Source organism: Lepisosteus platostomus, chromosome 7 (genome assembly GCF_059453375.1).
Source record: "Lepisosteus platostomus isolate fLepPlt1 chromosome 7, fLepPlt1.hap1, whole genome shotgun sequence".
Taxonomy (NCBI): domain Eukaryota; kingdom Metazoa; phylum Chordata; class Actinopteri; order Semionotiformes; family Lepisosteidae; genus Lepisosteus; species Lepisosteus platostomus.
The window spans coordinates 49,611,061-49,639,060 of NC_142617.1; the positions used below are offsets into that span (position 1 = coordinate 49,611,061).

At 45.5% G+C, this 28,000-nt stretch overlaps 1 protein-coding gene and 1 long non-coding RNA gene across 2 annotated transcripts; one reads left to right on the forward strand and one right to left on the reverse strand.

The window, feature by feature from the left end:
* Positions 1 to 311: 311 nt before the first annotated feature.
* On the forward strand, positions 312 to 27,980 carry mindy2 (MINDY lysine 48 deubiquitinase 2). Its single transcript, XM_088640983.1, has 9 exons — positions 312 to 1,330; positions 4,141 to 4,198; positions 9,748 to 9,812; positions 15,025 to 15,183; positions 15,985 to 16,087; positions 17,023 to 17,165; positions 18,547 to 18,720; positions 20,970 to 21,146; positions 22,621 to 27,980. The coding sequence occupies exons 1-9, from the start codon at positions 425 to 427 to the stop codon at positions 22,762 to 22,764; spliced, it is 1,929 nt and encodes a 642-aa protein (XP_088497109.1). The 5' UTR covers positions 312 to 424; the 3' UTR covers positions 22,765 to 27,980.
* LOC148659045 (uncharacterized) lies at positions 4,083 to 11,066 on the reverse strand. The gene is made up of 3 exons (XR_015940304.1): positions 10,855 to 11,066; positions 5,674 to 5,877; positions 4,083 to 5,050 (listed from the first exon to the last, which is right to left on the reverse strand). It is a non-coding gene; the product is annotated as an uncharacterized LOC148659045 (long non-coding RNA).
* Positions 27,981 to 28,000: the final 20 nt, after the last annotated feature.

Consider the following 28,000-nt stretch of genomic DNA (forward strand, 5'->3'; position numbering starts at 1 on the left):
ACGGCACTTGGTGTCCATTATGAAACGTACAGAATATTGTTATATATACCGGTATATCAGAGTTTTGTGTTTGGACACGAATAAATAGATGTCACTGCCTGCTTATTTGTTTTAGCTGGTGAATACGTCTCGTTCCTAAATATTTACACAGAATAAAAATGCAAATACCGTTTTTTCCTGATATATTTTAAAGCAATGACCCTGGGAGTACCCTGGTTTTAGAGGCAGATTATTTAGTGTTTTTAGTCCCCCAGAACCCCTCCTAAATGTGCTTGTCTTCTCTATTATTTACTATTGCCCTTCCTCGACCTGAAGAGGCGTCTCTAAAGCCGTGACGTCGGGTAGGTAGAGATGTCATGGCGTCTGTGGATCCGGACCTGGAGCTGCAACTCTGATAAAGACTGATTCGTTAACGGGAGTCGGAATGGAAACAAATGCAGACCTGCATCGGGAAATCGGAGGTGGCATTCCTTGCTCAAGCAAAACGGGAGAAATGACCGACAGCAAAGCGGTCGATGGTCTTAAAAGCGCAGCCGAGGGCTGCAAGGATACTGGTGTAGCTTCTGCCCCTAGTACTTTGGCTAGTAGTGACAGCAGCACCACTGCTACGACAAGCACACCCAAAGCTTCCTCGGGTAATCGGAAATCAGAAGGTGGTTTTGAAAATTGCGAATCTGTCCCGGTTCGAAACACTGCGGTCCAGTCTAACACTGGGTTGGATAACGCGGATTCTGGCGAGCAGCTGAGCAATGGGCTGGGACAGGCTCTGCCGGCGGATCCCGACCGTGACGGTGATGGTGGCACTACAAAGTTGGTAAATAAGACGGGTGGCCCTCCTTCCGAGCACGTAAAGCCGGCTTCGGAAATGACAGGCGATCAAAAGGCTGCCGGGCACGGAGCGTCGCCGGAGCGGTCGAAGATGTCGCCCCCGACAAAGCTTTGTCCGGACAAAGCGAGTTTGATCAAAGCACGGTTGGTATCCAGTGAAAATTTGGCCGAGGAGCCGAGTGGGAGTGAGCCCAGCCCCCCAGGTGAAACGCAGAGCATAGATTCCCTAGAGTCCTTCTCCAATCTCAACTCCTGTCCCAGCTCAGACCTCAACAGCGAGGGGGCCGAGGACAGGGTGCTGGCTATTGCGCTACAGAGCGACGAGTACGGGGCAGGAGATGCTAAGCTAGCCGCGTTCAGTAAGGATCGCACCGCCGGCCAGTCCATATACCACATCAAGTGGACCAAGTGGAAGGACGAAAACACCCCGATTATCACTCAGAACGAAAACGGGCCGTGCCCCTTGCTTGCGATAATGAATGTCCTTTTACTGGCGTGGAAGGTAAATAGACATCATGAATAATAAAGCACAACAACAATAGTAATAATAGCGGAGTTGTTTCACTAGATTTTTTGCTTTCGTTGTGGGGAGAAGGAGCATAAGATCCTGATGTTTTTAAAGTTTTTTTTCCACACTCTCGGAAAAATACCATCAACAGTTTTTTTGTTTCTGTAGCATGGGTTACCAAACTGGGAGGGAGGGAGGGGAACTCGGGAGCTGACCCCGTTCAGGAAGTGTCATTTCCTTTCTGATAAGTCCTGAAAAAAAAGTGAGCTGGTCTAAGTCGACCATGATGCACAAAGGTTTTCAGACGCTTGTTTGAAGTATGTTATTATTTTGTAAATCTGTTGACTTTCATCTCTCAATGTGTGCGTTTTATTTATGTACAGTCATACACCTAGTACTCTTTCACTAGACAAATATTGTAGGTGGGTCTTCGTAAGAGCTTGTGGCTAACGTGTTAATATACAATGCTAATTAAGGGAGTGTTATAACCGGCTCTGCCTACTCCTACTCCACAGGGTAAAGCTGAGCTATTTTCTGTTTTTCTTTTTTAAGATAGCTTTCTTTGCTTTGTAGACACGCCTTAGCTAATCCGTGAGTAATATAAGACTCGATTACACAGAGGAAGACAACCCCTTATGATTGGAGGTCTCCCAGTTTTGCAGTGACCGTGCAGTTTTCTGGAACTCTGCTAATCATGTAGGGTAGACATGAATTAGTGCTTTGCGATGCTATTCTGATTACACTGTAACGTTTTTTGGTCTTTTTTAAACAGGACATATAATCCAATCCAGGATTTTTTCAGTTCTAGGGTGTTTTTTGTTCCTATTTTACGGGGGGGTATGAATGAATCTAGAGGGAACTTTAAATGTCTGCGCCGAGCAGAGAACCCGTTAAAAGCGTTATAAGTTATAAGTGTCTCTTGCAATTTGCTGCTGTATTGAACCTGAGCTGCTTTGCAGTTTAAAGTCAGATGTTAACCGTCTTTGAGATAAGATAGTGGTGTGTATTTGGAGCTCTAAAGAAACCGATCTGATATAATAGTACTCAGTTTTCCAATACAAAATAGAGAGTGCTGAAGCAGTTCTGTAGCCTCCCTGTTACTGAGGCTCCTTTCCAGGTCTTTAGACTCTTGTTTGGCTGGCTGAGGCCTCAGGTTTTTGTTGAGTTATTTCAGTCAATTCCGGGTACTGCATGGGCACCCAGTTTGATCAAATCCTCTTTTTCTCAATAAAAAAATATGACGCTCATTAGCAGAAGGTCCAATGTGGAAATGTTTTTCAATGAAAGGCCTTCAGAACATAAGAAGTAGTGAAATGTACTGGACTTGTCCACTGATATTAAGGAAGAGCTGCTGTGTGGGGCCACAAAGGTATACACTTGGCCAAATGGAGCTGGAATGTTTTACGTTCTTTATTGAAGACCGGTTTTACAAAGAAAGATGGGGGATAAAAGGTCATGCTGGCAGTTTTCCTGGCTATGGTACTGCCTGTGTCCATGCTGCATCCTCCAAATCTTTCATGAAATCATGGAATAAGGAGCAGCAGGCACTGTGAAATCAGAGATATGTGGATGAGGGATCAGCTTTTGTCTAGCCCAGCAGCCCAATGAAGTTTCCCTGGAATCTCTTTTTAAAGGCAGAAAGCAACTAAATTCAAGAGACAACACAAGTCTGTCCACTTGCAGCTTGTCGTGAGAAGATCTTGCTCTTACAACAACAACAACAACAACAACTGTAAGACAGATCTTGGCTGCAGTGAATATTCATGCATGTTACTACCTTTCAAGCAGTATTAAACACTGTAACCAAACCAGGATACATTCATCTTTGTGGTTCATACCTTTTAGTTTTATTTTAATGATTTTTCCCTGTTTTTGGTACAGATCATTCCTTACATTTCGCTGTGCTGTAGCAAAGCCATCTCTTTTAGCACTGTGCCCTTGGCAACGCCTATCATTCTACTTCAGTTTCTTGGATTCTTTTTCACTAATAAGTGTTTCTGCATCAAAGCCAGCAACTACATCTGCAGCTGAGTCTTTCCCTTAATTTACATTCGAAAGGTAGTATTTAATTACTGTCTTTGAGGGTTCGCTGGCTATAGATAATTTGTTTCACACTACAGTCTGGTTTCTGTCTGCCACTGAATTCAGTGCAGTGCTAAAGATTCATTAAAAGTGACACATTTGCTGTGAAAATGAACACAACATGTTTGGGACAGATTCTAAATTGATAGATTAACAGGAAAAGCAATGGGAAACATTGCTTAATTATAGACCCTGCTTTGTCCAGTTTCCCAGTTGTCTTTGTTAGTAAAGATTCCAGTTCAAATAGGTAACTTAACAGTTCAGTTAAAAAAATTCTGAAATTGTATTACTAAATGGACCGTCATAGACAATGAGGCACTTTCTTGGTATCAGCTTTGTATATGTGTTGGCAATCATGTCCTGTGTAAATCGCTTCATGAGCATTTGAGCCTGTATATAAAAAGCACCGAAAGACCTAGAAGCAAATTTATTTTACACTGAATTTTATGCGGATACACTAAGTCAGTTTTGAAAAAGACCACATTGCTTGGAGCTGCCAATTTATACAATTAATGTCTTGATAAATAGGAATGACTGCAAATATCAGCCCTGTAAAGCACTCCTGTTGTCAATTTGTAGTTTGAGTTATAGATATTATTGTAAGAGAAAGTATTTGAATTATTTGTGGTTCATTGTATTCCTCATTTTTAAAATTGGCAAGTTTTGGTATAAACTATTGCTTTAAATATTTTCCTTAAATATAGCCTTTGGTTTTCTTGTAGGTAAAGATGCCACCAATGATGGAAATTATTACAGCTGAACAGCTAATGGAGTATCTAGGTAAGCAGAGTACAGATGAATATTACTTGTCTTCATTTGCATGTCAAAATTCAAATGTGAAAGTGGGTTTTAAGATGACTGCGCTGTGGTGCAGTGGTTAACATTGCTTCCTCGCAGATCTGGGGCTCTGGGGTAAATTTCAGACCTGGGGTGCTATCTGCTTGGAGTTTCTATGTTCTCCCCCCGTTTCGCATGAGTCTCCTCTGGGTGTTCCAGTTCCCAGGTTATTTGGCTCCTGGGAAAACTGGCCCTGGTGTGTGTCTGTGTCTGCGCTGTGATGGCCTGGAGTCCCATCCAGGGTGTATCTCGCCTTGCGCCTGTTGCTTGCGAGGATAGGCTTCGACTTGCCGGCAATCCCGGTTAGAAAATATATGGATGGATTTAAGATTCTGCACAAGTTTAAATAAGATAAGATGGATATTGTACTTTTATCTCAGAATGAAGAATAAGGTGAGGCAGTGATTGTTGACTATATTTTACCAGAGGAGAGTGCAGGACTATTTGCTTTTGTTAACAATGAGTGCAGCTTAACTTGCTTTCCTTTTTTAGGGCTATGTCATTTTTCCTTTTTCTAGTTAGTTCCTTGGGTTTTATTTTTTGCTGCACATTTAAAAGATACAATTTGGCATCCTGCAAATATTGAAATATCCATCTGGAACTGCAGTTTTGAGTTCTGTCTTATAGCCTGTTGTGTCGATGTCCTCGGACATTCATGTCACGGATGTCATGTCTGCATCCTGTGCAGTCCATCGGCGTTCGTTTTCCCTGTCCTGGGCAAGGTTGTGACCCAGCTCGTTGAGTAGGGACGCAACACTCCTTAGTTCCTCCTCAGGGGCCGCCTGGTTCTCCGGCCTGCCAAGAGAGATGGCATGTCCTGTGTTAGTGTCCAGGTCTCTGCCCAGAGAGATCTTCCAGGGCACAAGGTGCTTGTCCACATGTGCTTGTCTGGTCAGCCAGCCCGTGTAAGAGCAGTTCTGGGCTGGCAGAGTCCACTAGCTGAACCTAATTACAAGTCGAACTGTGGTAATTATGTGCCTTGCTATCTAGTTGCTTCTAATTAGCCCAAAATAAGGAGAAATCGGTTGAAAAGCCTCCTCTTTAACTCTTAGTGGAGTTAGGGTTGTTCCTTTCCTTCCGGGGGTTATTTTTAAACGAATACAATTTCCATGTAGAACCAAAGCTCCTCTGTCCTAAATTCCACAGTGGCATCGGCCGAGAAGGAATAGATTTAATCGTTTTATCCTATAGCCATTGGCAAACACCGCCAGCCACAGGAAGAAGGTAAAACAGGCCAGAAAGGCTTACGGGAAAATAAGACTCTGCGTTTGTGATCTACAGAAACTCTATTGAGTTTCTCGTTCCTGACTGTGGGAGCTTTGTAATTGATCTGGTCCCAAGCTTTGAAAACACACGGTGTTCTGTTAGTGGTTTGGGAAATCCCCACCACTTATCTTATTTATCTGTTTGGCTCTTACCGGTCTAGGGTCCTTGGCCCACTCTTAACTGAGAGGACGTCTTGCGTTACACTTATTATTCTCGTTTCCTCGATTGTGTGGTTTGTTAGATGTTCAGGTAATTGGGAAGAGAAACTGGGAAGGAAAACGGTGACTCTCATCGTTGGCATATGCTGAAATGAAGACGTCGGCTGACGCTCTTTTTCTTCCCCGTTGATTTTGAATCTGTGGTGGAGAAAGCAGAGAGGGCAGCTAGAAGGCTCAGCAAATGAGGAAATTAATTTCACAGAGACACGAACAGATGATAAGATTAAAAAAAAAAACTTTAGCCACAAATTAAACAGAGCTGCACTGCACACCCAGAAGAACAAAAGGTTGATGTTCAGAGTCCTCTGTGAGCATGCCTGTCTGCTTCTTGTATTTGGGTCAGTAATGCAAGGCCACAAGCTGTACAAGGACTGGCTGCTTTGGTGACAGAAGAGAGACAGAGCAGCAGACCCTGATATCTGCTGGAGAATTGTTCCAGCATAACAGCTTTGCTCAGGCCTGTACGAATGAGTCCTGTTCTTGCCGATATGATTTGGAAACCCACTGTGTATGTGATAAAGACCTTGGAACAGCCTGGTGTCAGATGGTTGCGTGAGAGGCTTTGACAGCTAGCATGTCAGGCTCCAAGGAAAGCAAATGTGGAGAACCGTTCAGCCAGTGTCGTCAGGGCGACGGGAAGGTCATTGTTTTCTCTTCCAGATCTTCTGGAGCAGAGGGAGGCTGGAACTGTTTTGGAGCTGTTGCTCTAGGTCAGTTGCACCAGTGCAAATCTCAGGGAAGTCCCCTGGCAGGCCGTGGCTGCTGAGCGAGAAACGAGAGACTGCTGTCTCCCAGTTTACGATGGGCGTCGGTGCTGTAACCTGAGCCTGGAGCCCTCTGCAGTCTCCCCCTCTCGCCCGCCTGGGTCCTGTACCAGCTCCAGGGAAACAAGCGAGCCTCCTGGCAGGACAATTACGAGCTCTGTTGGAAGTGATACTGACACAGCAGAAAACAGTGGATTAATGTTATTTTTGCTCTAGGCTTCTGTCTGTGCAATATTTAGGATTTAGAATGATAAAAACTGCTTTAAATACACAGCATCATGTGTTGGCTTAATATTTAAGATACGACAGCTTGTAAAACTTGGAGTGAATCAGTCTGCTTTGCAGTTGGACTCTGGCTGCACCGAAGCCAATCAATTTCCTAAATTAGGCTTTGTTTCTCTTCACAAAGACTGTATCATCGTCGGCTGCTGTGAAGTGACTGTTTCATCAAAAGAGCGACTGACCATGAAAACAGCAAAAACCGATTGAGTGGGATGCTAAATTATCTGGGGAGAGGGCAGTCCTTTCTCACACAAGCCTGTACAGTTGACAGTTTTGAACAAGGTCTGGTGAACCGACAGAACCTCTCTGATGTGATGCATTGTGGGTCAGAAAAAGAATTGCCATGGACCAGAGCAAAAGCGAGTATTTTTGTACAAATTGGATGGAAACTGATTAAAAAAACAGGCAGTCTAGCAACAGGAGGTGAAAACTGGTATAGTAACTGAACAACATACAAAATGCCTGAATACCTACTATGTTCTCAGCAAGATCCATAATCAAAACACTGAAAATATTTAGGCTAGAACTTGTTCTGCCTTAAAAAGGTGGTGCCAGTGATTCTATAATCTCTTTACCCATCCTTTCAGTAACCTGTGCCATATTTTATTTGTGCGCATACGAGAAGCATGGATATAAGTTGGCTAGAATGATGATAGGCCACAGAATTACAAAACCAACCTCTCCCCCCTCCCCCAGCAAAAAACGTGGCAGTACAATAGCCAGTCATTTCTAATGATATTTCCTATTTATAGTAGCTCAAACTGAGTTGCAGTGTAGCAGTCTGGCCCCTACATTGTGAAATCAGCACAGAGCTCTCCACAGCTGTTTCAATTAAATACAAATATAACTTTATTGTGTACCAGCAGAAGAGGGCACAAATGGCACCTGGCAGCAAGGTGGGGTGTTTCACCCAAGACTAGGATTGCTCAGAGCTCATCCAGGGCTGAGTTCCATGCCAGGCAGATTCCTGCTCTCTCCAGATCGGACGATGAGCTGAACAATGGCGCACAGGTGCTTATTCGCTGAGGATTTTCCCCTCCCGCTGGCCGGGCTTGTAACTGTGAAGAGCTCCCGCTGTCCGGAGCACAGAATTCCATATGAGGTTCCTGGGCAGTGCCTGCTTGAGATTCCGGAGCCACCTAGCTGTATTCCTCGGATCTCTCTGAGGTCGATCCTGGGTCTGGAGTTCGCCGTGCCGCCTGCTGTGGTACAGGTGTTCTCTGATTCGGACAGTCCGCTTGTAGGTCATAGGGTGCTTCTTGATTCAGTTTCTGGGTGTAGCTTCTCCGCCAATTCCAGAAAGCCAGGTATTTCCCTGTCTCAGTACACAGGAAAAGCATCGCTGACTGAAGTACTGACATCACTTTCCATGGTGAGAGAAGGAGCACGTCCATCTGCTCATCGTAGATGAGTGATCATGAAATAACAGATGTGATTGAAGTCAATCAATCCTGTGGTTTATTGTTAAATGTTTAGAGAACATATTTCTGGCATAAAAGTCTTCGAAATATTTCTACCCAGAATATAAATATACAGTAATACCTGGTGCACTGGAGTAGTGTGGCCTGCGGCTGAACACATCTCTGCTCTAATGCGGCTGTTGTTGATAGATTAACATCTTCATCTGCAAACTGGCATCCTCACATTGTTTTCCCCATTGTTAGAAGGGAAGTGCACGCACAGTGGATCTCTATAAGCATACAAGCGATGGATTTATCTCAGTACTGTATGCGTGTTGATCTCCTAAGCCCTTTAGTAAAAGGGAATTATGGTAGAACAGCTAGAGTTCGTAGGAGTTCAGTGTTTCCTTACCCCCCAAAAAAACTCCAATAAGAAGTGCCTCAGGTCATACAGATGTTTGTACTTTCAATCTACTGAATTTAAGGACAGATATTTTGTGATGCATTCCATGTAGAAATATCTTTGACAGCGGAAAATGGGATTTCTCCTGGCCTGAGAGGTTCAGCTGGACAAGAAACGCAGGCCAGGGAGGCCCAGTCCAGCACACAGCCAGGGAGCAAACTGGCTTCCTGGCTGCAAACAATCCTTTTTAACTGAGGTGGACTGCAGGCAGATTTAAAGCTGAAATCATTATTTTCATACTGAAATTGTGCACATCAGTGTGATCAAATTTATGACTAGATTGGACGTTTAATCTACTAGCCTCCAGTTACAGCGTTCCAGTAGCTGACGTGCTATGAATCAAAGTGAAAAACAGTGCCACTTTCAGATAAAAACTGCCTTAATAGTCCCGGATGTGTAAGCTGACAAGGACATGATCTCTGGGCAGCTGTCAAGAGGGCCTCTCCTTTTTAAATACAGTTTCTTCATCGTGTTAACATGTTCTAGCTCTAGGCCTCTTTCTTTGAGCACGCCAAGGTAACTGTGCTGAAGATTCACAGGTTTTTACACTCTACGGCAGATGCATTATTTGATTTAGTAAAAAAAAAAACTTTCCATTCAATTTAAAAATGTTCTGAATGAAATAAGAAGTCCTGCTGTTGGGGTAACTAGATAAGTAGGCTGGTAACAGGTGCAGTGAGGTGAGCCACTGGGTTGGTCGCCCCCCCCTGTGTCCCACTCTGCACTCTAAAGCACAGTAAGGAGTGTGAGAACAGGTCACCTCCACAGGAGAAGTGATATGAATTTGCCCTTTTCCATCTTAGCACTTTCTTCCCAACAGGAAGAGGATCTTCACATCAGTAACCAGTTAAGGCATTTCAGGAAAAGTGGCGACGCGTGACTTTCTCACATCGGGACGGATTTGGCAGGAGTCTTAAGAACAAGCAAAACATTTATTCACAGATGCTGACATGAGAGTGATAAGTTACTTCCCATGAATTTTTCAAAGAAAATTACAGCGCCCTCTCCACTGGAGGCTCAATAGAAAAGAATTTATACTCGTCACCCAGTCAGGCCTCCTCCCTGCAGTCAGTCTTACTGTGTATTTCTCATTCTACAGGAGACTACATTCTTGAGGCTAAACCGAAAGAGATTTCTGAAGCTCAGCGGCTCAACTATGAGCAGGTAAAGGCTCTAACAACGTCTTGTCTTCACATTGTTTATAACGGGGAGTTTCTTGTTTTTTGTTCAAATGAAAATATTCAGGCATTTAAAATGGAGACCGGGATGCACGTCTTGTACGCAGAAGGTTATGGAAGTATGGAACAAGGTATCCAGCCCTGCAGGTGAAGCCAATAACTTGGCTGCTTTCAGGAGGTGGCCGGACAAGATCCTTAGGTCAATAAGCTAGCTATCAGACAGGTCGGATGGGCTGAATGGCATCCTTTCATCTGGAACCATTCTCGGTTTCATCTGTGTGTATTCTTTTCTGCTGCAGCTGTGCTATATGTATGTAAAGATATTACACACACTGAATCATGCTTTATGGTACCAATTGAAAAGTCTGCAAAGTGTACTGAACATGAGGTCCATCTCCCTACGCAATTCAAAGAACACTGTGCACTGCTGAAATTCGCTGGCAGACTATTTGTATTCTTGTACTCAAACCTGTCTTTGAATAATTTAAGTACGTAGCTTTAAAACCAGAATGAGAATGATTAATCCAGACAGTCCTGAGGGTGCCGAGTGGCCGAATCGGTAAAGCTCGCTCACTCCGCTGGCAGGCTGAGCTCTATGATCCTAGTGTCTCCAGATCACAGCGGTCACCGACTGGGGAAAAGACTTGTTCCAGCAGGAGCAGTCGAAACAATCGTCTGGACACTCCCTGGTATTGTGGCGCAGTGGTGAGCAACCCTGGGGCCCTGGGTTCAGTTCAGGACCTGGGGTGCTGTCTGCGTGGAGTTTGTATGTTCCCCTCAGGGTTTGTGTGTTAGCCCTGGCATGCGTGTGTGCATATGTCTGCCCTGCGTCCTGTCCAGGGTGTATCCTGCTTTGCACCCAGGGCTTCCTAGGGCAGGCTCCCGGAGTCGCGGAGACCCGGAATTGGAAGAAGCAGTTCCTGAAAGTGACATAATGTAACAAAAACTGGCGATTCCAAACATTTTCCCATGGTTAACCAGAATGTCTGGCACATTCTTTAGGCCTAGCTTTTGGATTTATCTCATACCTGATGCGTATACAGAGGGAGTCAGTGGGCTCTTCTGATGCCGATGTCCTCACTGTTCGGAGATCTCCGCGCCTTGCCTCACTGCTATTCAGGGGAAACCGAGGAGAGCATCCTCGGCTAGCCTGAGCTATGTGTGGGACTCTCCCCTGAGTGCAGTTGTGCCCCAAGATGGTGCATCCGTGAGGATGTGAAGAACGCGAAAACATTTCCGCCTGTTTCTGTTCCCGTCCTTGAAGAATCAGTTAATCCTGCTGGGAATAGAGGGGCGGTCAAGCTGGGCGGAGAGTCTACAGACTGCCAAGGTTCTTTATCTGGTGAGGGGGCTCTTTGCTTGCTTCATTAGGTGCAGACAGCGAGCACTCAGAATAACACTCAGCTGTGAACACATATACAGTATAGGAAGGCTGAAGCCCCCATCTGTTTCTGGGAGTCTGGATTTAGCATTGCCAATGTAGGACGCCGTGCTTACGAGCCTCTGCAGAATCTTGCCTGCCTGAGACTTGTTTATCCAAACACACGCAATGTCGGAGAGGTTTCTTAGGGAAATATAACTGATTTTCCTGCTTATCTGCATCACTTTGGGATGTGTATCTGTCGAGATTAAGGGAATAAACACAGCAAGTATGAGGGAAAAAAAGCACTGAAGACAACCGAGCCAGATCTGTCCAGGAGCAAACTCAGTTTGTCACAGTGGAGAGTTATGTGGAAAAAGGCTTGCCTATTTTAAATTTTGGTCTCATGAGACACTTGACAAGATTATTAATTTTCATTGATCTTATATACGAAAACACATTTCCTGTTTTCTTTAACCACAGCCGCTTTCAAGAATACATTTGCTGCTTATTACTTTATTTCTGGCTGGGCTTAGAAGAATGGTTGTGTTCTGTGATGTTTTTTTGCCCCGTTTCTTTTTTTGTTCCGAAGGCGAACTGTGGGCGTGTCGAGTCTCTGAGGCTGACCGCTGTGGTCTAGCAGTGTGAGGTGGTGGAGTATCCAGTGTGTAATTTTACAGTAATGCAGGGCGTGGCGGTGCCAGAGAAGGTCATGGTGTGGGATTGCTGGAAGGGAATCAGCAGATGTTCCCCCTCAGTCCAGTGGCAACAGAGGGAGCAGGCTGGGGGGGGCAGGAATGGGGAGGGAGCAGGCCGGGAGGGTTGGGAGGGGAGCAGGATGGAGGATCTCATAGGGCTTTTTCTGTTGCCTTCATCTCATTATTATTACTCACTATATTTGCAATGCAGCTGCAATAAAGTCTCTGTTCTGCTCTTTTATAGTGTCCTACAACTTGCACATGTGACAAAGCATACCTACCTGGATGTATGCTGAGCTTTTAATATTTGAATTTTTGGTCCAACGTTGGCAGAAGCTTCTGCTGCACGTTTATACAGCCCTGGGAAGAAGAGGTTATCCAGTCTGAGCTGTTTAAGTGGGGCACACAGAATACTCTTGCAACATACACTCATGCACTCCTGCACATAATGACTAAGTCACTCACTTTCCTGCGTGAAGTGTGCAAAATAAAAACCTACAGCATCATAAATACGTTCTGAAATAAGATGAAACCACAAAGACATTTCTTCGGAGAAAATTGTTCTACATCTATCAAACACTGACTCCCATCTCTCCGTTTTCAGGCTGGCTCATGAAAATCTGCACGTTGCAGGCCAATCCAGCTAGTCCCATTTCACAGCACTAATAGTAAAAATAATGGAAAGCAAATATGGCTTTTGATTTGAGCCTCGGTTATGTCCAGCTGCCTGGTTTGAGGAGTCTAATTAGAAAGCAGATTGTATGCCATTAGGCAGATTGCTATCTTAATGTAATTCTAAAGCAGAAGCGCCTGGTGGAGGCTCCAGAAACAGTGAGGCAGAGCAGCCAAGTTCTGTTTGCTTAGTGCTTCATCTAGCAGCGAAATTCGAGCTTCCTTAGCGATGGAGACGTGGGACACAAGTCGTGTGTCTGCAGCTCTGAGGACAGCAGTCTGCCAATCCTCAGACCTCCGTGTGAAAGGAGGAGGCATGTATAACAAGAACTCGGCTAAGTGGTCTGCTAAAGATCCATTTGTGTCTGAAGAGTGGCTGCGGCATCTCAGCCGCGCAGAAGTCTATTACAGTATGTATGAAATATTTAGCTCCTGAAAAAGGAATCGTCACAAACAGCAGCCTCACATGCGTGTCTGGCTATCAGGGTGCTTTTGTTTCTTGCTTTGTTTTTAAAGGTTCGAAGCCAAGATCATGGGTACTGTTTACTGTAAGGGTTCTGTGTCCGGAGGGGAGAAGGGGTTAAGAATTAGATAAGGACACGGAGCTGTGGGGAAAGTGGCTGACTGAGAGTGCTGTGTTCCTTTCTATCATGAATTGAGCGAGAGAGGAATAAGAACCGTTACAAACAAGAGAAGGACGTTCCGCCCATCGAGCCCTTGTGATAGTTTGGTAGTTAGTTCCTAATCCAAGGACACCTTGAAGAGACCAGGATATCCGCTTTGACTTCAGGCTTGGTAGCTTGTTCCATAATCCCGCAACCCTTTGCGTACAGAAGTGACACCTGTTCTTGGTGTTAAATGCGCTTTCATGCGGTTTCCAAGCGTGCACCCTGGTTCGTGTTTCGCTGTTGGTGCTGTAGGAGTCCATGGAGAGGCTCTGCCCGTATCTCGGAGGATTTTAAGTGCTCGTACCCGGAGGGCGGAAGCGAGGCTGGTTGAGTGGGTCCAGATCGCGGCAGGGCCGCAGGTCTGCCGTTGCCGTGCCGATCTCCCGGCCAAGCACAGTGGCCGTACGGACTGCAGACTTGCTTTCCGCCACTCTGCCCTCGGCCCGATGTGTGGACTGGTGCTCCACACATCCCACAGGCCTCGGCCAGTCCTGGATGCGAGGAAAAACGCTGGCTTTGGGAAACGTTTACCAGTGTGTATTCAGTCGCTGACTGGGCAGTGAGGTGCTGGGACGAGGCACTGGGGCAGCCGGGTGGGATGGAGCCAGACACACTCTCGTTGGTTGGAGCTGCAGTAAACTGTCATTGTGGCGATGAGATTTAAAAGGCCGCAAGTCTTTTTATTCTCCTGGAAGGATCCCAGATGTAATTTTGGAGGCTTCTTAGACCCAAATGTTCAGATGGATTTACATGGTGGTGTGTAGTGTTTACAAAGATCAGTGGAAGTCAAAACCGAGGAGTGTCTGGCGTTAGTCATTTTGGGCCTCGGAGTCCACATCCTCTGAGTGAAACTCCTGACTTGCAGAGAGTGAGTTAAACCTGTCACTTGTGGGCATTCGGCTGCTGGTTTCATGCACGCTGCTGTTGCACAAAGGGCTGTTGAAGGATCCCTTTAACAGCTGCGTTTGCTCCGGAGCGATATTGACCCTGTGCATAAAATCCAACACAATAACACAAATGCCTCCGTTCACAAGGGGAAGGAGACTTTGCAAATCTGGGGCACAGCTGCATAGAGCCTTCATGGGTCAGGCTGGACTGGTTACCGGTGTTGTGTGAAGAGACTCTCAGAGCTCTGAGGAAACGGATTTCAATAGCCGGAGCTGACATTCCTGTTGAGACCCGGTTGGACCTGATCCGCCGAAGCCGGTTGGAATTGAGCCCGCAAGGCCCGGCTGGCCCTGATCTCATCACTAGCCCTACTGTAGAGGGTATTTCCCTGGCTGGCTGCCTCCTGCAGTTGCTCTGTGACACCAGCTGATTTAAGACGTGCCTGAATGGAACTGGCGGCTCTGTCTGCATGCCAGCCTCCAGATGTTTTAAGTAGCATCTGCTGATCCCGGGAGGAGGTAGGGCGCTCTGGCTGTGTCTGGATGTTTTTTTGTGGCTGTGCAAGAGCAGGCTGCAGCACTGGCTCTGAGCAAAGGACAACGCAGGAGAGGAGATCTGGCCCAGGTGACCCCAGACACACCCTCGACCCGAGCTGCCACAGAGGTCTGGGGAAGGGCATGGGGTGAATCCTTCCTGTTTGACTGAGATCACGTGCACGGATCACATCTCCGCAGGAAAAGAAGAGATCCTGCTGTAGATGTGTGTGCACGCGAGCATCTTTCAAATGTGTCGTGAGAATTAAGCCGTTCAGCTGAGTCTCTGGTTTGTCATCTGGTCTTAAAGCCTGTTACAGAGTTTGACTCGCCTTGACAGTTTGGTGTTGTTGGGTCTTTTGTTTTGCTCCTCCTCCAGAACATGAGCGACGCCATGGCTGTCCTCCACAAGCTGCAGACGGGGCTGGACGTCAACGTGAGGTTCACGGGGGTGCGGGTGTTCGAGTACACGCCCGAGTGCATCGTGTTCGACCTGCTGGACATCCCCCTGTACCACGGCTGGCTGCTGGACCCGCAGGTCAGCCTCTGCCCTGTCCCGGGGTCGCGTGGTCAAAGACTCCCCTGGAAGGACAGGGTGAAAGGATATGGTCCAGACCTGCGGAACGTTGAGTTCCCTCATAGGATAGCCATTTCGTCCTAAACACAAATTATTCCAAGTGTTTGCATATCAAGGTCTTTAAACCTGAAAGCTTGTTATACAACACAAGCTTTCTGGTTTAAGAAGTAGTTTGGCTACAAAGCAGTTGGATTATTCACCAGCACAGTCCTAACGAAGCTTGTCCTCTGTAGCATTTGCCCTGTCTTTTAAAGGTGCTGTAGAATTCATGTAGTTAATAACACTGGTTCTAGGCAGTGTCGCTGGTCGTCAGGGTTCCCAAAGAGGCAGCACACGACTGGCGGTGCCCGCTGGGGCTTGTGACTTCACCGCCCAGCTCGCCATCTCACCTGCGAGCCCGAGCTGCTCAGAGCATCACTGCCCGCTGGGAGCTGCCTCACTCCAGGTCCTGGTGTGGGCACAGCTGGGCTTTGCCATGTGAAAAATGGTGCATGGCACCGGCGGTACACATGTCGGAGGAAAGCATGTGCTAGTGAACGTCACTCTTCCACGCTGGAACAAGGGATTTGTCCGTTGGGTTGTCTGACAGTCATTCCAAATTGGTAGTGGAGGCAGGGGATGTGAAGAAATAAGAGATCCTCAGAGTTATCTCTCGGAGTTTATCGCTGCGCTGCTGGTGTGGAGGAGCCAGGGAAGTGGCGCTGACCCAGTGTGCACAACAGGGTGTGATGATAATGGTGACCAGGCTCTCTTCTTCCATAGATGGACGACATTGTGAAAGCAGTAGGGAACTGCAGTTACAACCAGCTGGTGGAGAAGATAATCTCTTGTAAACAGTCTGATAACAGCGAGCTGGCAGGGGAAGGTGGGTGGGTTTCCTCTTTCTTAAGACAATAAACACAGGCCGGTTGATAAGCCTGCTTAAACTTCACTCTTCTTTCTCCTCCTTCCTCTTCTTTTTTTTTTGCTCTTTCCTCCTCTCTCTGATGCCTGTAAAATTGGAAGAACAGCCAGACTGCATGTTGGCTGATAACATTTTTACGTTCTCCAGAGCTGTGAACTTGATCTTCCCCTTGCTTAAGGTTCTGAGGACTGTGTTCAACAGCACAGCTCGTTGCATAGTATCTGGACTGCCTAATGTCAGGCTAGTGAAAGTACTAGCTGCCCCCCAGTGCTTCCTTCTGCAGGGACCACTGGATAGGGTAGATTGTGCTCAGAGGAATATTCCATTTTCTGAAGACCGTGAATGTGGAATATTTGTCCACTTGCCTCAAATGTTATGGACATACTCAATGTTGAGAAATGTCCCACCAGACACAAAAGTACAGAAAATTCAAATGAACTGGGGTCCAGTTAGATGACTGCGTAAGACCACAGACAAACTGCATTGAACCAGCCCTGTTCCCGGAGGGCTGCACTCTGTTGAAAAGGTAACACGCCACTATCATAGGACCAGTCTGCCTCCATGTGGCATTGTTTAAGACTCGCTGCACTCTGTTTTTCTTACAGCTTAGGTTACCGTTCCTGATAAAGCTGTTTTTCTGTACTCCTGTACGTCAGGGGACAGCAGCCTTCTTTCTGGAGGGTTTCGAAGCTGTGGGTTTTGTGAAGTAGCTCTAAGTGGCTCCTGAGCAAGGAGCAGAAAGCCCGTGGTTTAGTACCGATTAAGCAGCCCTTTGATCCAGTCGTTCAGTTGTGAACGGGAACGGCAGCTTGACATTCGACAGCAGGGCGCGAGGAGCATGGTTGTAGGGCCCTGTATCAAGGCTGCGTGTGACTCCCTGCTCTGTGTTCCCTCAGGCTTCGTGGCCGAGCAGTTCCTGAACAGCACGGCCACTCAGCTGACCTATCACGGGTTGTGTGAGCTGACCTCTACTGTGCAGGAGGGAGAGCTCTGCGTCTTCTTCAGGAACAACCACTTCAGCACCATGACCAAACACAAGGTAACACAGCACCCCATCATCAAAATGTCATTCAAGGGCTGGAGTCCCCCCCTAGTGCAGGAAAGGGATCTGCGGCACTCTCTTATTTAATCAGGAGGAAAAAAAAAGGGGTCCCTAGGTGTCTTTTTGTTCTCTTCGCTGACCTCTGCTGTTCATCTAATGTAGACAACTTTTAGTTAGTTAGTTGACAAATCATGTTTTTCAAGCTGCTACCAATTCAGGTGGTTCTTAACAAAAAATAATTAGTAACTTCTTTAAAAAAAAAGGTGAGATCAAACTAAAATAATCCGTAAATAAAGTACATTGTGGTACTAACATATAATGGTCTCTTCCAGTTAAGAAATATTATTGAGCTGATGTGAACGTCCACATTTTAGGTTATGATTCTGTTGTGGAACTGTGGCTCTTCCGCTACAGTATGTAACCACTTGTGCATTGCTGTGTATTCCTTCGCAGAGTGAACAGAGGTCAATGGCTCTTTGACAGTTAAAATAATTAAGAGGTGAATTGAGCGCTACAGATCAGAACAACAGCTGATTCTAATGTGGCTGCTCCAAATCTGAATGTAATTTCCATCTTGCTGGAACATGAGGAGAGGCTCTGACCTGAGCCCGCATGCTGAGCTGGGCTTGTGGGGCTGGCGTCCAGAGGGAGGCCCGTGACCCAGTTCTCTGCACGACGCAGCCTGTGCCTAGGGAAACAAGCTGTGTGAGGGAGCTCACCAACACCGAGCAGAAGGCTGTCAGAGAGGATCTGCCCCTGCAGTGACTGCAGTTTCCCAGTAGCTTAGCAGTCGTGTAGCATTGGTTCTTCAGCTTGTTCTGTCGTGGAGATGAGCTGGTTTAAGAGGTGTATGCAATTCAGCCCCTTTCAGCCAGGGAGCTGTTTTAGCACTTGTTTTTTTGATTATCTGCTCGCTTACCTTGTGTACTTAGTCCACTCGGGTTTATTTAAGGTGCTTGGACAACTGAAACATTTTTAACATTCAGAACAGCAGTGCGTGGATGCAAAAATGCAGTTTCAGCATTTGGTTTCTTTTGTGGTTTGTGATGCTGTTTGACACCCCTTCAGATGATGGGAGATTGAATTGGCAGTGTGGCGTCTGTGGTATTTTGCGTAGTTATGTCACTTCAGTGAAGTCCCCTGCGGGCACCCAGGGCTGATGAGGCTAGCTTGTCTGTGTGAAGCAGATGCCCTGGCTCCGCTCAAGAGAAGGCTGGACGAGAACTATCCACCTACTGGGCTCCTCTCGTTTGTGACTTTTCTTAACATTTTCAATGTCCTATGCAGGGATGAAGATTTTTCGCATTGAAAATAGAAAAATAAAAAAGTCTTTTTTTTAGCTGCTTCTCACCTTCTTGCGTGTGTCTGCTGCGCACAGGGGCAGCTGTACCTGCTGGTCACAGACCAGGGCTTCCTCACAGAGGAGAAGGTGGTGTGGGAGAGTTTACACAATGTCGACGGCGACGGCAACTTCTGCGACTCCGAATTCCACCTGCGGCCGCCCTCGGACCCCGAGACTGTGTACAGAGGCCAGCAGGACCAAATAGACCAGGTGGGGGAGCCCTCCCTGCACGCGGTTTGTGTGGGTTGTTTCTCCAGGAAAAAAAAATTGCCTTGTTTAAAGATAATGCTGTTCTTGGTCTGGGTACCTTACCAAGTGCTCACTTCGTTTTGGGGTTTCTCCATGTTACCATATTGTGATCTTCTTTACAGCAGTGTCCCCGGCTTGTAGGCTGATCTCGCCAGATCTCAGAAGCTGAGCGAGGCTGGGCCTGGTCAGTACTGGGCTGGGAGACAGCTAAGGAAAACCAGGTTGCAGCTGCAGGTGATGTTAGTGGACCATTAGAGGGTGCTCTTCCCTCTGGATGTCCAAACCAATATCCCAGTATTGTCCCAGACGATCAAGAACACTCTCCTGTAGGAGGTGTCATTGTTCAGATATAGAGAGGTCCAGATCAAGTCACAAACAAATCCCAGGGCAGCTTCCAAAAGAGTATGAGAATTAACCCAGGTGTCCTGACTAAATTCTGCTCTGGTCCCGAACAGTCTGGCCTCTCTAATGTTCCCCTTAATTTCAGGATATAGATTCTCATGTCTAAGCCTGATCTGCTGTGCAGTGGGGCTGTTGGGCGCGTCACCCAGGTGGATGGAGGTAGTGTGTTGGGATCCTCTGGGATAAAAAACACTGTATAAATGTGAGGAATAACGATCTCTTCTGGGCCACAGTGCCCTTGACCACGAGAAGAGAAGATGGGGTGGGTGAGGAAGGAAGGTATGATGCTCCGACTTCTGGAAGATACTGAGACCGTAGTTTCTTCATGGTGTCTTACAGACTTCTAGGGCTCCATGGGAGACGCAGACCCTCCCACAGTGTCACCCTGAGCGATCAAGGTGTCGTGTGACCTTAATTAGAGCTCAGAGTGACCTGTCTGCACACTGAACTTCAACTTGGAACTGTAATGAACTTCATTACAGTACGTCAGAAAGATCCAACTCCCCTCGCCCCTGTTTACCCCGAAAGAGAATCCCTGATGAATGCGCTTGTCAAGGTCAACTGGATGGGGGAGAAGAAAAAGAAACGGCACCCATTTCCCCATCCTGTTCTGTTCCAGAAGGCCTGGCTGCCTCAGCCAATGTTTAAATAATAAAGGCTAAAAGCTCCCCCCATTACAAAGAATTATCTCTCCGCCACACGCCACTTGTCCTTTAGAATTATAAGCAGTCTGCCTTATCAGCAGGTTGGAGTAAATCATCTCGGAGCGGTCTCTGCCCAGATTATCCTTTTAATATTGGATAATATTTTCAGACTGCCTGTTCCGTCATTTTGACAGCTGTGCTGTGTTTCAGCTACGTTAGAAGGAACACACAGTCCACCCTGACTGGCTTGCATGCAGTTAAATTCTTTTTCACTTCACGGCGAAATGCAACCCATACCAGGAAAAACAAGCTGTGCGTAAACGTAGGGAGCTCAAGAGACAACAGCAAGGGAAAAAGGGCATGATGCTCGCTCCAAAGACGAGAAAAGACATCTGACTGCGCCGACAAATGCAGCTCACTGCTAAAATGTAATGGTGGAGACTCCGCTCTGTAAAAAGATTTTTGGCTGCAGTTAGGTAAGCAAACAGCATAGTGTGCTTGAAGGTTGATGATAACCTGGGATTCATCACTACGTGCACAGTGACATCCACAATTGCATTAGTTAAATACTCCCAAAAGTCACAGGACTCTTCCAAAACACATGTAGGCAGGTACAGGGCCTCTGAGCGCGTTTGTGACGCAGAGGCTTGGGAACTGCAGATGTGGTGCTGCCTTCTCAGTGCAAGTTATAATAGGTTAGCTAGTGTGTCGGGTGGAAAATAAATAGGAGGAAAAAGTATTGTCCTGGATTGCAACAAGCTTGTCTTGTTCTTCTTCCCATGAGATGGTAACTAGGAAGGGCCTGATTTTAGATAAGAAAACAGCACCCGGAGGTGAGAGTAGATTCATTATGGCAGCTATTGAAAAGATACATCAAGGAGGTGTTTTAGCAGATTGAATACAATATAGTTTATTTATGAAAATAAAGTGTGTCATTCTGAGTAACAGTATTTTTTTTTATATTTCCGTGTTTAATTCCAGCCGTGTGAGATCATGTGTCTATCCGCCTCGAGAAAAAGCATAATTCTGTTGCTGCAGCTGTTTTTGTCTTTCCCTTGTTAATTTAGCGGCGACCTCTCACCGTCTTGATAAAGGCCGCCGCTGGAGAAAAGGTAACTGAGCAGTAAACGGAGCGGCCTGACAGTCTGCCTGCCTTTTGGACAGGACTACCTGATGGCCCTGTCGCTGCAGCAGGAGCAGCAGAGCCAGGACCTCAACTGGGAGCAGATCCCCGAGGGAATCAGCGACCTGGAGCTGGCGAAGAAACTCCAGGAGGAGGAGGATCGCCGGGCCTCGCAGTTCTACCAGGAGCAGGAGCAGGCCGCTGCCGCCCAGGGGCAGGTGAGGGGGCAGGAGTATTTTTGTTCTGGGGGCCTGTTTCCCCAAGAAGGTGAAAACAAAATCGCATTTGAAATGTTCTGATGGGGTGTCTTCCTGTGCAGAGCTGGGGGGAGGGGGTATGAAAATGGAGAAAGGCAGGGTTTTACGAGCAGAGGCTGTGTTGGAGTCTCATGTGCTGGAAAAGAGGTGTGCCGAGGGAGGTGAGTGAGCTGGCAGGGGTGGGCGGGTGGCAGTTTGGAGGGGAACTGCAGTCCTGACGGCTCAGTTATTAAATAAATTCATTGACAGCGTTCGCAAAAAATGGTGTACATTTCGAATTACGGGTAAAACGGGGAACTTTGTGAAACTACCGTGTGGTCGCCATGTTGTCGCGGGCAGACGAGAAACCACCGGTCCTGCCACGGGCGAGAGTGAGAGATCGCGCAAATGGTGACATGAGAGCGACCCTTCCTGCTCACTAGTCTCTGTAAGCAAATGAGAAACATGGCCCCCTAACAACATTAATTATTATGAGTATTTAAGTTGATTGGCAGGTTGCTCTTTTTTTGCAGGACTTAAAATTATAGGAAAAACGTCAAATTCTAAGTGTTAGTTTCTTGAAAATAACCCCTCTTAATTTAGTAGTACATTTGCTTGGTCTAAAGCATATTTACGATGTAATGGGACTGCTTTGGCATCACTGGAAGTTTTGTTGCCTCATTCTGAATTACAGACAATAATGGCAATATATTGTTACACAGAGATTGAAACTTCGTCTCTTTCGTGATGTAAATTAGAGATTCGACACGTTAACGTGTACCTGTGGTTTGAAATGTGCACGTCATTGCAGGTTCACCCCAAAATGTAAAAATAGCGCTGCAGCTGCCCTTTAAGGAGGAAGGCCGGATTGTGGAATGAGGAGTTGAAAAGGAAGGCCCTGCTGTGATAGAACAGGGCACGAGCGTGGGGTGTAATGTAAACGTTGGGAGCCGTACTGTCTGAAGCACAGATCGACAGGCCCGCTCAGTGCAGTGGGGAGCCTATGGGCACACGCTGAGGTCTGGGGGACAGGGCCTGGAACAGCAGTCACCATGTGATAACGCTCCGCTGTACACTGTATCCTTGAAAGTTTATTTACAATAGAATCACTTCTCTTTGTTTCGTGGTAGCTGGCTGTTAGACTTCAGCCCTGTTGAAACTTCCTGTCATGTGATGTATGAGCCGAGTGTGGCTTAGCTGGGGAAGGGGAGCCCAACTCCAGTCTTCAAACTCTGCTGTCCAGTGTGGTTCATAGGGCTCTTTGAATCCCCAGCTTCTCAAGAACACAAAGTCATTCAAATTGTCCAAATCGAGTTAATTCCAACTTGTCTAATTAAACAATGACTTCAATTAGGTGGTTAAGTGCTCAGGTGGAAAGAAAAGCTTCCTCCAGGACGGGAGAGGTGCTCCTCTAAGCTGGGGGGAGTAAACCTTTTTTTTTGTCTTCGAACTGCAGGGACACCAGCAGCCACCGGGGGATGCCGTGGGGGCCGCCGCTTCTGCAGCAGGGGCAGCCTCCAGCCCCGGGAGGCAGTCCGGCAGCAGCGAGCGCAAGCAGAAGAAGGAGCCGAAGGACAAGGACAGGTGCATCCTGTTGTAGGGGGCGAGGACGGGCCCCCGGAGAGCGAGCACGCAGAGCAAGAACACAAACCCGTTCACACGCCGCCTGTGCCTGACGTCCCCACGCGCCCTCCGTCCCCAACACCCCCACCCAACACCCTGCCCATGCCGACTTGCACCCAAGAGAACGGAGAACGGCGACCTCTTTGATACCACCGGCCAGACGCAATTCCACGTTGCACCACACACAGAAGACGTGATGGAGGCTCTAGGGTGTAGGGGCGATGTCTTTTATAGCAAAAACCACAAAAACAGAAAAAATACGGACAGCTGCACCTTGTAGTACCAATGGACGTTTCGTAGAAGACAACCATCACCTTTTATGTTTTTTGGGGTTTTGTTTTAGTCAGTTGATAAGCTATTTTATATTACAGGACATATATTAAGGAAGTTGTGTTTTTTTGTTCCCCGGTTCGTGGTCGCCGAACCGGACGACTTTGCCTCAGCTGAGGCCGAGTCTTTCCTTGTAGCAAAGCCAGCTGTGTCCGAGGGGCCAGAAGGGGCTGCGGGCAGTGACGCAGACCGGGGCAGGGATGAGGCAAGAAAAACAACACAAAGGGGAACTTCAGGCACTCTTCCCCTGGAAAACTCCTACTCTTCAGGTGGCTCCTACAAACCGGCTCCCTTGCCGCTGTGTCTTACGGTTTTTGTTTTTTAAGAATTCATCATATTTTCAGGTTTGTCTTAAGGATTCAGGCCTGTGCTGTCCATGGAATGAGTTTAGGGCTGTTCGAGAGGGCCACCAGCACCTCACTAGCTCTAATTCCTTGTGTTCCCGGAGAAGGACAGAACATTCCTGCCCCAGCATGGCCACCGCTGAGATCTGGAGGGATGAAGCCCTTGCAGACTTCTCTACTTCTGCTCCTTGTTCTCGCACGATCGTCTGGGCATCAAAATCAACCCCCGTGTTTGAATCTGTACCTGTCCTGGTTTGGCCTTATTAGTACACACCCTTTGCTCCAACTGCTTACTGTTTAGGGACTGCTTGTATCCATGTGTGTGCACGTGTGTGGTGTGTAGTTGTATCAGCAAGTGGCTCTGTTGGTTTTTTAACAAGGCCGTTTCATCGTGGTGATAAAGAGGCTGATGGGATTGTCTGAATTGTGAGTAGGACAAACAGATGGGTTGGTAGGACTTGTTTGTACAATGGTAGTGATTTAACATTGAAAACGTTTTTTATCTGATCTTTTATTACAAAGAACCATCGCAGAAATTGAAGGGTTCTTGTTAATTTTGTATATAGTGTAACCCGTAGTGACTGGATTTATCAATAGCGAGTAGTGTTGCAGGAGGATCGCTGATGACTGTTACTGAAATATGTAGACGACAGCCGCACAGTCTTTCAGCCCCAACTCCAAGAGCTACCTTTTTTCAAGTGCACGTACCATGCCAACTGTAGTCTGTCTAATCACGATTGGCACCTGCGCTTTCAGCAGTAATGGGATTTAAGGGAATTCAAAAGGCTGGCAGATCCCAGTCTAGTCATCTGGCTGACAGGTGGGAGCTGCAATCTTAGGCTGACTTTCCGCAGACGGACGAGCCTGAGAGCTTTGGTTCAAGGTTGCGTTCAGTTTACTCGTCGAAAATGGCTCCGGCCTTGTCCTAAGACACATCTGCTTAATGTAGTCTGGGTCGCAAGTTGCCATTGTGCCCCTTGACTGTGTTCACAATCACATTTCTTTTCTGCATACAGAAACAACAGAGCTAGACAGTGAGTTGTCTCCCACAAATTTAACGGTACTGCCGCGTCTTGAGCTAATAACTAAGGTTCTCGGTCTATACATTCCAACTGAATGCCTTTACTTACACGAGAACGTTTTTAACATGTTGACCCTGCACTCAGACAGACTAAGGGAATTCACAGCAGCATTTTAGCTGAAGGGACCTTGTCTCTGTTACTTTTTTTTACTGAGCGCTGTATTTATTTAGACTTTGTGAAAGGTGTAGTAAAATCCCTTGAGGCCTAACTCACTCTGTACATGAAAAAAATATAAGCCTTACAAAAGAAACTTTTTTAAAGAAAAAAAACAAAGGATCTGCATAAAGGACAATCTGTAGATTTCAACAGAAGCATCAGAAAAACAGCAACCTCTCAGGCCTTTGAAAAAATGGGACGTAATCCACTCGTGTCTTTCGATACTGCTTCATGTTTATAAGCTTTCATAGATGTTCTGTGGGTCCTTAAGCAGCAATCTGTAGAGAACGAGTTGCAGATATATGTATATCCCTACATATTGTTGATTTTCATTAATCCTGTGTTTTCTGCGCATATTGTATGTTGGCTCATTATAAAATGCATGTCTGCATTTGTATATCATACTGAAATGTTAACGCCACAGTTTAATGACTGTTTTATTGTACTTTCAATTGAAAATTACAAACCTAAATCAAGGCTTCCAGTTTCAGAAATCCTATGATTACAGTGGGGATAATGCCAGATGCTATTTTAGTAATAATGAAAATGGATATGTTTTATTCTTGGTAGGATGGAAGCCTTCACTATCACTTGAAAACCATATTGTTGTGTTAATGGTTCCCTGTGACAAAAAATTAAGACTGTTAACCGTGGTCTGCAAAATGATTGGTGTACTTCAGAATCCTTTCTCTTTTCTAAAGTAAATGCCAAAAAGTAAAAGTATCTCAGTGCTGTACCACCCCTGGCTGTGGTTTGCAACAGTGTATTGCAGAATTCAAAAACTGAACCTGGATGTAGGCTCTAGAAAACAAACATCTGGGTTTTTCATAGGGGACATTTCAGAACAGATCTACAGTGAGATAACTTTCATCTGTACATTAACAGTATGAATTTGTGGTTTTCTTCCACCCACCATAAGAGAATTTTGACAATCTGGTTATCAAGTGTTAGTGATCAATTAATTGTAAACAAAGTGGATACACCGATTTGAAGACCCTGTTGTGACTTTAGAAATAGCTGTTCTGAACTTGGAGGAGGGAGAAAGTCGGATACAAATCTTTATTATTTCATTGTTGGGCTTGGTATGGCCAAGATTGTTTTTTCATGGACTTTAGCCAAGACATTGTGGATTCAGAATGTGTAATTGCTGCTGTGCAAATGTCTTAAAAGACAGCTTGCATTGTTTTACTCATTTCACTCCATTTTTCTCTACTATACAGAACCAATTGGTTTGATTTTCTACTGGAAATGTATTCATTTGGTTTAATGGTGTTAGGCCTGCTTTTCATAGGACAAAGAGTGGCCCTTTAGCTTTATTTTTAAAAGTTGTTAATTGACTCATTGTGAGGTGTTGCTCAACATTAACTTCTGTTGGCAAATGGGCTGGGTTAACTACTACCACACCTAGTAGTAGCATTTAGAGATTACCGTATTTGAATTCAGGTATATGAAGTTTCTGATTAATCAGAATTAAAACAGAAACTTGGTGTCTTCCCACCCAAATGAAGGTATGTTAATACATTTGTTAGAACAGAAAACACTAGCGGAAGCTTGGAGTAAATTGTTCATGTTTCCAGCACATTGAAATTCCCAATTGTGTCAAATAAGCCTTTTGTACAGCAGTGTATTTACTGTATCTATCAACTAAATGAAGGTAACACTAATTATGCATAGCAATGCATGACTTATGTCTCTTTTCAACACTTAAATCAGAAAACAACTCAAAAGGACATTCCAATATAGCATGTTTACTAGGAAGGCTTATGTCTTGTATGATCAAGGAAGGATAAAGATCTTGTGAGTGACAAAAACTATTGAGAACTGACCGAAAGGTTTTGAGAAATACAGCTTTTCAGGTGCTGTACAGTAGTTTGCTGTTTTACCTATAAATATTTTGCTTGGGGTATTGGTTTTGTTCATATGTTATAAAAGGTTTCACATATTGTAGCCCATTTCCTCTTTATTAATGTTAATTGCAGGGTTATGCTGACCATGACCTTGCAAGAGTAGAGTGTTGTCAGTTTGCAACAATGTTTTATGGTAATAATGGGGAAAATGTACAATGTGTGTTTCATTACAAAGGCAATCCTTGAAAATTTAGTCTGAAATGGTTTTGCACTGTTACATGGATATGCACTAGCAAAAAATACCTCATTTTATACAAAATTGAAAGTACATGTAAGCTTTAGGGCACCTTATGAATGCATGATCTGTTGGTAGTGGCAGGATAGGACTGTACAAAAGCTAAAAGGCATGGTACTTCCTGCTTCAGGTCATCAATGGGACAGACAAGCTTAAGCAATGCATTTCAAACACTAAAATGAGATGAAAGGCTTTCAGCAATGGCTTACGTTTTCTGAGGATTTCTTACTAGGAATAATGGCACAAAATTCCTTGAAAGAGATATCTACATTCAAAGCCCGGCCCTTTCTCAGCCTGTTACTGACAGCTTCCTCAGAAGGATTTTAATAAAACAAGCTGTTTCAGGATCCATGGCTATGGCAGCCCACTACAATCTCTGGAATACAGAATCAATACATAGAATTTAGGTTCATCTCCCTCCTTAACAAGGAGAAATAGTTATATCAAATTGACCTCCCTTATTCCTACAATTTTAAGATACGATTCATTTGATTTCAAACACAAAGCATGTTTATAATATCAGATCACCTAGAAATCTTTTAAAAACACTAGTAGTAATAATCATATGTATTGAATTTCATAGAATGAAAAAGTCATTTTATTTACTCTTAACCTTGGGTTGTAAATCATTTTCTCTACCTTTGCCCAAGACAAAACATTGTATAAACACCACATAAGAACTCAATTTTGCTAACTGCTGGAGTTCTGGATATAGACAACCATCCCATTATCCTAATGAAACAGCTGAGTTTTGTAGAAAAAAAATACAATCACTTCTCATGAAAAGAGTTACAATGTAATGTTACAGTTCAACGATGGTTCAGAATGCTATCAGATTTAATACTTGTGACCAAATAATATAGTTTGTTACAATGTTGAGTTGCAGTTCATTTTTTCTTTTCCCTATTATTTGCAATCTTAGTTGGTTAACAAAATGCCTTAGAAGACGATGGGTGTGTAGCCCAGTAAACTGTAATATTACAATATTTAGAATGGAAACTAAGGATTGCCAGGTTATTTTAACATTACATGCAGTCTTATATTATGTTTCTGTAATTATGAAAAAACAGTAGCCTATTGTGCCATTAAACCTTATTTACTCGCAGATGTGCTTCTGTAATAAATTAATGCTTTATGTATCTGGTGTTGAATCTTGATT